General features: G+C 36.6%; 1 protein-coding gene across 4 annotated transcripts in view; it reads right to left on the bottom strand.

Annotated features, from left to right (window-relative positions):
* Positions 1-2,834: 2,834 nt before the first annotated feature.
* Positions 2,835-9,563, bottom strand: part of SOCS6 (suppressor of cytokine signaling 6) — a 30,045-nt gene continuing 23,316 nt past the window's right edge. For all 4 annotated transcript variants that reach the window (XM_054817189.1, XM_054817192.1, XM_054817193.1 and 1 more), the window contains one exon: positions 2,835-8,743. In XM_054817189.1, the coding sequence (XP_054673164.1) occupies positions 7,014-8,618 (1,605 nt within the window). In that variant the 5' untranslated portion in view covers positions 8,619-8,743 and the 3' untranslated portion in view covers positions 2,835-7,013. The remainder of the gene's footprint in view (positions 8,744-9,563) is intronic.

Here is a 9,563-nt window from a genome sequence, read left to right as displayed (position 1 = left end):
TTTGCAAATCAAAGTCAAGAAAATGAGACATTTTGAAGAACAGAAGACGACACAACACACATTTAACATCAGGCACAGTTGCTCCTAAGTTTTACAAAACTTGTGTTACCTTTGCTACAGCTCCTCTTCGTTTCATGGTATGTTGACTCTTCCCTCCACAACACAGAATTGCCCAAATGGCAGTTGAGCTGTTAGTGTCAGGAGTGGTCCAGACTCCTGTCATTCTTCCTGCCTATGCATTCAAATTTACTCGCTCTCACCACTGAAAGTGAAACACTCCTTCCTCATTCTATGCAATAAAACATTCCTTTCTTTTTTAAGCCTGTTTCGTGAGCGCTGGTGCCCTGCCTACCCCAACCCTCAGCAGTGCTATCGTCAAAGTTCGCACTTGAAGAGATTCAGTAGTCTACTGACAGTATGTGGCAAGCTGGCCTCGGAGAGTTGCAGACTCCTGGCTCAGGAGGTAGAACATCTCCTATTTCTGAGTCATTCCTTAAAAACAAACAAATAACCATTGTCTCCACTCCCTACAATATTCTATTCCTATTTTACATAGCTTTGACAAGAAACAGTAGGTATTACCTTACCAGAGAAGTCAAAGATGTGCACACTAATGTCACAAGGGATGGTAAAACACTCAGCTCAACTTTAGCCTTTGAAAAGGAAAAGCAAAACAAAATGAACCCCACCCAAAACAACAAAACAGAAAATCAGAGACTGGGGGCAAATTGCACTTGCTGGAGGGAAGTGATCAAACATTGTTTCCTAAATATTAAGGATTTCTACTAGATCTTACAAGTTTGTAATCTTTGAGGTCTTCTCTTAATTGCAGAAGCTGATTTTGAGTTCAACAAAGACAAGTGTAAGGTCTTGCACCTGGGAAAACATAATCCAGGAGTGCAGCACAGGCTGGGGTGTACCCATCTGGGGAACAGCTCTGAGGAAAGGGACCTGGGGGTCCTGATAGACAATAAGCTCAATATGAGCAAACGAAGCAAACCAGCAGGATGCTGGCTTGCATCAATGAGGGCATCACCAGCAGAGATAAAGAAGTCATCATCCCACTCTACTCAGCACTTGTCAGGTCACACCTGGAATACTGTGTTGTTTCAGTCCCCACTACACAAAAAATGATGTGGCCAGGCTGGAGAAGATCCAGAGGAGGGCCACCAGGATGATCAAAGGACTGGAAAGCTTGCAAGATGAGGAAAGGGTGAGAAAACTGGGTTTGTTCAGCCTTGAAAAAGGAAGGATTAGGGGAGACCTTATCACCATGTTCCAGTACTTAAATGGTGGCTACAAAGAAGATGGATACTCCATTTTCACAAGGAGTCATACGGAAAAGATGAGGGGTAAATGGGTGCAAGTTACTCCTGGGGAGACTCTGACTGGATAAAAGAGGACAATTTTTCACAATGAGAATAATCAGCCATTGGAATAATCTCCCCAGGGAAGTGGTGGATTCCCCAAGATTGGACCCTTTGAAGATTCGGCTGGACAAGGTGCCGGACCATGTTGTCTAACCATGCTTTTGCCAAGAAAGGTTGGACCAGATGACCCTTGAGGTCCCTTCTAAGCTAGTATTCTATAATTCTATGACTGAATTCACCTCCCTGCTGCCAAGCCCAGCCTTTGTGTCTTGGTACAAGGGTTATGTTATCAGATGTACAGCAAGATTTCTGTATCTGGCAGCGTCTTAGCATTTCTCTTCCACTCTCACAGCTATGAAGCTGACTGAACATGAGGTCGAAATAATTAGGATTACAGGCATCTTGACTATAAACATTTCAGCCCTGCCTGGATCATGCTAGACGGCTGTAAAATTAACTTACCTTTCACCACTTACCAAAAAAACATTTGAGGATAAGTTTATTTCTCACCAAATTTTCTGGAGCGAATAGAACGAAAGGTAGAGAAGAGCATCATGCAAACTTAACGAGAAAAACCCCAGCAAGCTCCCCTGTGAACCACACGCCACACTGAGTGTGCAATACCAGCCCCAGCAGTAGGGAGCAGAAGGCAGTTTTCTCTGAAATGGCAAAAACTATAAATTATTTCTGGTTACTGTTTTAGGGATTAAGTTACAGAATACATAGAAAAGTATGTATCAGCTGTGGATAATATGAACAATAATTACTTGCTACCAAGGCTAATTTTCATTTATTTGTTTTAAAAATAACACAAACCCAAACAGTTATAACGAAGACCTAAGGTGCAGGTGGTATTTTCTTGAATTTGAGGAGTCTGACAACTACATGAAAACATGAACAATTGTGCATATCTTTTGTAAGATAGAAATTGTTTATCCTTGATCTTCTGGTTTATTTATGTAATTTCCCAAGGATTAAAATGACATTCCCTTTTTAAAGTGAACCTAGGACAGCATCAAGTGAATAGATAAAAATTAACACCATATATAATTTTTTTTTTTTCTTAACTAAATAAGAACTATTTGCTTGCTTGGAAGCCAAGAGATGGTATATGACCGTTGAAATGGAGACTTTTGTTATGAATTCTGTAATTTTTTTAAGGAAGAAAATGACAAAAAAATGTAAAAAAGTTAACTTACGGTACACATACAGACCTTTACAAATCACATTCCAGTTATGTTCTAGCAATTTTTCTTCTTGCTTTGAAAAGCAGGAATTAATATAGTCGGTGTATAGAAATGTTTTGAAAAGTCAACTAACAGAGGTAAAAAAAAAAAGAACAGTTTTAATTGTAGCCATTAAAATTTAAATGTCAGATGCCCAAATTTTACAATGCCTTTTAACTGTTTTGTTTTAGAACATCATTAACGTATAGAACACTCCACAAATCTTTTTGTGAATGAAATTTTTATTTACACACTGTATCCAGAAGCAGATACATAAATCCTTATACAATTATTTTTCAAAAATGTGCAAGAAATTACTATAATTTTGTTTACAAACCAAAACACATTAAAATCAATGGACTTTGGATAATTCACTCTGTGGCGTGCTTAGTACAAATAGTGCACACCAGGTCTGAAACAGAGAAAAGTGTAAACTACAGCAATCTGGATTGCAAGTATTAACTTCATGGCACTCCATCATCACTATAAAAATTCTTTAACCCAACATGTATTCATACAAAATTCTTTAAGAATTTTTCGTTATCTATGTAGAATTTAGAACACTCTCCAGATACAATGCCGTATTTCCCATATTATGAACTACAATCTAGCCCATTTTTTATTTATAAAGAATGCTCGCAATTTTTATTCTTTGCAGTCGTAAAAAGAGTTTAAGAAATTAAATTGGCAATCATTAATTTATCCATAGCTTAGCTCGGAATTTGAAAGTTCAGTAACAGAGAAATAATTCTCATCAGAACCATAGCTCATATATTGCTGGTATGGTGTTTTAAATTTATAATTCCAGAATTTACATAGATGAAATGCATCAAAACAAAACCTGCACAGATTTCACTTAGCCCAGCAGTCAAAATTCACAGAAAGAAATTGGCTTTAACAAAATGAAAAGTCAGATCATCTGAGAACAAAGAGTTTAATTAATAATTGCATTTCTGATCCTTCTGACAGAAAAACATTTTGATAAAAAGATGGCATTCACTCTGCCAACAGCAGGATAAGTGCTATATCCTTCAAACAGATCAAAGAATACAAATCACTTTCAGTTGTTTATAACACTGGCCTACAAAAAAAATAATCAAACCCACAGAGAAAATTGTGCAAATTTATTTTTCTATTTCCAAATACAAGGTGTTGTTTTACTCTTCTAATTCGTAAAACGGACAATGTTATCAATATTGTCAATCACTTCAGATGCTCAAACATTTTTCCACAATTCAACTGCATAAAAGCATACCTTTTGAACCCTTAAACTGTTGTGCTGAATAAATAGCCATATTTTTACTCTGTAAAGATTATAGTCAGTTAGCTTTTATTCCTAGTGTATCTACTTCCAAAGGTCCCCAAAATATCCTCATATTCCTTTTATTTGTCAAGGACGCTTTGTTCCTCTAATTTTCATGAAGCAGAAGTCAACATAATTTTTGTAGTTACTCCAAGTACTTCTAAATTGTCTCATAACTAAATGTTACTGTGTTTCTTTAATATTAATCTTTATTATAAGAAATTATAAGTATCTTTAATGTTTTCAAAGTAATTTTTCTGGGTTCCTTCTGCTGGCTGGCCAGTTACCTCAGCGTGAAAAAAAGTACTGCAAGGTTCTGATTAATGAAACATGTAAAAGTAAGTATTTGTGTCTACTTACTACTGATTTAAAGTATTTTGAGCTTAGTAGAAATATCACCACCATTTTTTATTTAGAAACAAAGTGCTATATGGTTCTCACATCCTAGATCTCAACCATTTTACAGTGTTCCTTTTGTAGAAGCTTTACTGGAGGGAGGGGAGATGACAAAGTTAACTTGACCTGATTAAGTTCGCAGATGAAGAACACAGCAAGGAAGGCAATTCAAAAACTGGATAGCTGAACCAAAGTTTAAAAAAAAGCATCAACACGTATGAATGAACAACCTGAAATTTATAAAGGCATGGGCAAGAAATTTAGCATGTGCGTTCCTGCACGTTTTTCAGTTCAGCAATAAGACCAGGATATTATAGCTTCAACTATTTAAGTTTCAATGCAATGACTGCTAAATTAATGCATGTGGTGTAGTATAAACATATGTTTAATGCATTCAATAGTGGTATTAAATGGCAAAGAAAATATTTAATATACTATAATCTTTCAAAGATTCTGTAGAATGCATAGGTCCTCTAGCTTGTCCGGGGAAAGAATTTTTAAAGTGAAGAAAATGCCAGAGGTTTTCTTCCAAAAGTATGCGTCTGAAATCCAAAAAAATGATTTTCTTTTTCCTCCCCACAGACAGAATCAGAACACTGTACCATACAATAGGTTATTGTGCCTTTTTGAATAAAGTTAGAAATCCTGATTCGAGGGAGGGGGAGGGAAGTCAGTAGAGGAAAAAAAGAAAACAGAATTCACACTTGCATACATATATCTCAATGGCAGAGCCAACAAATTACGCATATAGACTGCTCTAGATTTTTTTCTTAAGTTTAAAACTTTATCAGACTAAAGAAGAAATCCTTATTCTCCGTCCCTTAAAAGCAAAGGTAACCTTTATCTACCTTTGATTTTCTTTTTTTATTTTTTAGTTAAACATTATGGTCAAAAAATAAATTAAAAAAATATAAATTTAGTCTATCAATTCAGGCAACCCAAGATGTAGTGCTATTGCACCACCTTGCAGCAATACTGTATTCATTACTAAAGACTCATTTCAGGGGACAAAAGGCTAGATCAAACAAGAAGAAAATGACCTAAACAAGAAAGTTGTATCAAAGATGAATAACCTTTCCTAAACTGATGTTTACTGACTAGCAAACTAGCAACTCCTACCAGAGATAGGGAAGATGACATTCTAGAATACAAAACGGGGGCAGATGCAGGCAAAGCAAGCTTCTGTCCCAAGTGAGCCAAGACTCCTTTAACAAATAAAAGTGACAGAATCATGAGGGGAAAAAAACCTGAAACAAAAAAGGAAAATGCCATGGAAAATTGCATGATGAAAATATTATAGTGTAGAACCTGTACTCCCCATTGAAAGTCTTTTTTTCCCTACAGAAGGTTAGAATAACTGTAAGCTTTTCAAATGCCAGAATCTTTGACAGATGTCATAAACATTTACTTAATTGATTCAATATTTCATACGTCAAAACATATTTCATGACAATAAACTGAAACATTTTCTGAGGTCAATGTATATCCAAACCTCTTTTCCCCATATTTTCAAAGGCTATGAGAACAGAGCTTTAGAGATACATTTTAATCATCTTCCATCCAAAATGTTATCAGTCCTGTTCCTTCCTCCACAAAACATATCCCAAAAACGGGGAAAACAATCCCAAGGACAGTAGTGTATTACTGCATTTCTGAAGTGAAAAATAATGCAGAAAATTGTAAAATTTCAAGTAGTTTGAATATATATTGTAGAATCATCCTATCAGATTTTTTACCCCATCCCTAAAATGGCTTATGAATTTATGTTCCCATAATAATAATAATTCCTAGAGTCTTCCTACAAATCCAGGAAATTCCCTTCCCAAGAGGAGGCAGGAGGGAAAAGGACAGAAAGAGGGGACCTGGTAGGTGTTCATTTATTTAACTGATGTCATGATTTTAAAAGGTAATATTTGACAAGGCCCCCAATACCATAATTTCCTTATAGGTACTACACATCGACTTTCACAGACTTTTTTTTTTAAAAAGGCCATTTTTAGAAGGACAAAATACTGAGACAAGAAGAAAGCTGAACCAACCTTCTCAAATACAAAATAATGTACAGACAATACAAGGCTTAGGAGACAGGGTGGTGGGTTTTTTCCCAAAGATATGCTGCATAACCATGTTCTTATCACACAGCTCTGTCTATAAGTTCTACATTAGGGCATATCTCTATAGAAATTTATAATTAAGATACTAGGAAATTGTTTTTAACATAGATGTATATTCTGTAATTTAGAATACCAACATGTTTTTTATCCACGATCTTTTTTTTTTTTAAACAGGCTATTTGAAAGGAAAAAAAAAATTCCATTCAACAAGTTTCATTTGACTTTTACTTATGGTTGAATACACATGAAATGTGCTTTCAATGCATAAAAATCACAGTGGATAGCAGCAAAGGACTTGGGGGAAATTAAGGAGAATTTGATCATTCACATTGTGATTAATCTGCACATTGATGAAAGATAGCTATTTCACACTTCTAAAAATAAACTTGAGATCATTCTTTCCAAAAATAAAAGCCCCCCAAAATACACAAACCCCCCAAAACAAACATAAATCCAAATGCATTACTTTTCTTTTACACACAAAAATGAAATATTTTTATGGCAGCAAAAGATTTTGATAATAATGAAAGTCTGTAAACTGTAATTCAATCTCTTTTTGTTGTTGTTGTTCCCAAAGTGCAAGATGCAAGATTCCCATAAGCTTTCAGTAGTGCTTTTCCTGTAAATAATCCTTCATTTTGTTTGGCAAAGGCAGTTTCTGAATCAGGTCTATTCTGGTGTACTGACGTATTACAAAACGACACAGGTATTGTAAAGAACGCACCTGCATAAACCGAGACACTGGATTTGTCAGTCTCACTGGGTAAGTTGCAGATCCAGGCAGTCGGGATCTCGAATAGCAGAAAGCTCCATTTTCAGAGTCCCTGATTGAATGTTCAATTAAGTCAACTATAGATGTATGTCCCTCCACATCTGGTTGTTCATAAAAGCTAAACCTACCATTTGAGTGTTCAATTCTAGTGTGAAGAGTTTTTCCATGGGAACGAAAACTCAAACTTAAAAGATAACGATCATCAGAACTATCTCGAACGAGAAACGAGCCATCAGGCACATTAGCTAATTTTCCCTCTGCCTCCCAACGTGTAATGGGGCCCCAGTACCATCCTTGTTTCGCAAGCTTTTTCAGTTCTTCTGTGAGACTTGTCACAACCATAGGACCACTGTTCTGTACAGAATCATAAACTCTTCCAACTCCAGGGGCAGTGTTAGGATCAAAATTCAAATGGCAGCGCATACTTTCAGCCACGTGAGCATCTGTTCCATTCAATCCATTGAAGTTCCTTTGGATTTGATTATTCTGCATTGGAGGTAGCAAAGGTGAGAGTGGAGGGACATCGCTGTGATTAACTCTTGGGCTTTGCAACATGACTCCTGTGGTACCAATCAACAAACCATTCACTGTCTGGTCCACAAAGATATCTGGTGCAACGACTACATCCTGATCCACCTGACTCTCTTCTTCGTGGAAAGCGTTTCCACCTACTTGAGAAGAAACAGTTGAAACTTCCATGGGTGAGGAACTATCCAGACAGTAACTACGTGATCCTTCCAAAGGATACATTCCCTCATCTAAAGGCACAGTATACTGAATGTAGTCCTGAGGCATTAATCCAATAACTACAGGCACATGTTCATCAATATGAAGATGCAAGTCTCCATTCTGAGATTCTGTATTTTTTAATGCATTGTTTTGTTCCTGGAACACGTTTTCTGACTGCAAGTCATGGAAGTCCTTTCGAACACCATTCAGTGCTGGGCTTGGATTAGAGGAATGGACCAAGGCCTTGACTTTCACTTCCATTTTGATGCAAGTCTCTTCTGAATTTGTAGGTCGAAGGGGCCACGGAGTTGGACTGTAATGGTGATTACGGAGGGAAGTGGATCTCAGAGGTCTTTGAGCTCGTACATCTTTGAAGGTTATTGGAGCAGATGAGGAAGAAAAGGTGTCATCATCTGCAGAGCTCACAGATGGTGTGCTGCCTTTGCCTTTCTGTTTTTGCTTTGCTGAAAGCCTCCTTTTTAACGTACCCATTAAGCTTTCACTTTTTGATCTATTTTTGCCTCCTTTTTCATCTTCACTATTGACTTCACAGCTAGCCAAATCTTTACCATAGCAGCTGCCAAACAAGGAGTCATCTTTTCCAAATTCACTTAACGATGGCTGCTGAACCACTACAAAGTCGCTTTCATCTTTACTTTTATTTAAGTTAAAGGACTTGCGAATTGTTTTGAGACTAATTTTCTTCATTATGACAAGTTACCAAGTCTGGCTGATCAGCAGTGCTTGTGGTGATATAGCCCTAACACATGCAGAGCAGCTTCTGCTTCATTTATGTGTTTTATCCAGCCTCATTTAACTTCAAGAGCCATTTCCTGGAAACAAATAAAAAACAATTAACTTCACAAAAGAAATATTTTAAAAATTATCCATAAGGATTTCCCCCTCTCCAAACAAAACAGAAATTGTAGTACTTAAGTAATGGGCATCAAATAAAAGTAAATAGAGCTGATTTGGAAACCAATCAGGCACAAAAAATGAATCTGCTACATCTGCCTTTGATATTTCCACAACTTTTTTCTGCTTTTAGCATGCTATTTTTTAAATATACACACACATTACATCACACTCATTGGCATACATATTTAATGTATGTATATAAAATTTTCAAGCACAGAAACACCCCCCTCTTTCAGAAGGCTCCCAAAAAATCCCCACAACAATAACTATAGAAGATAAAACTATAGAAGATACTCTGACAGGATTCCTACATACAGGTTAAACTGTCCTAAAAACATGGTCTTACAAGGTCATACTTTCTTTACACAGGAAAGTTGAGCAATATTCAAATAGTTACATAATTACAGGGAAACTAACTCTAATCAAAAAATAGAAGTTAGCAGCAAAGCAACATCTGTTTAGAGCAAACTATAGAGGTCCCCTCCTGAACTTCTCTGAAAGAAAAGTGATTTCTAAACTCTGTTTTAGGTATAGAGGAGGTCACATCACAGGCTCTCTTTGCCTAATGCTATCAGAGCTTTTCTTCCTCCACTACTTCTGCCAAGACTAAGTCGACACATCTGCTCAAGACCCACTCAACTCCTCCCACTTGACATCTTCCAGTCATGTAGCCACCTCCTCCATAAATCTGACTTTTCAGCTTTTTATTTGTTTTGTTTAGGGTTTTTTGGGGGG

This window comes from Grus americana, chromosome 2 (assembly GCF_028858705.1).
Source record: "Grus americana isolate bGruAme1 chromosome 2, bGruAme1.mat, whole genome shotgun sequence".
Taxonomy (NCBI): Eukaryota; Metazoa; Chordata; class Aves; order Gruiformes; family Gruidae; genus Grus; species Grus americana.
Note: the sequence above shows the minus strand (reverse complement) of the source record. Positions and strands in the feature narration are given on the sequence as shown.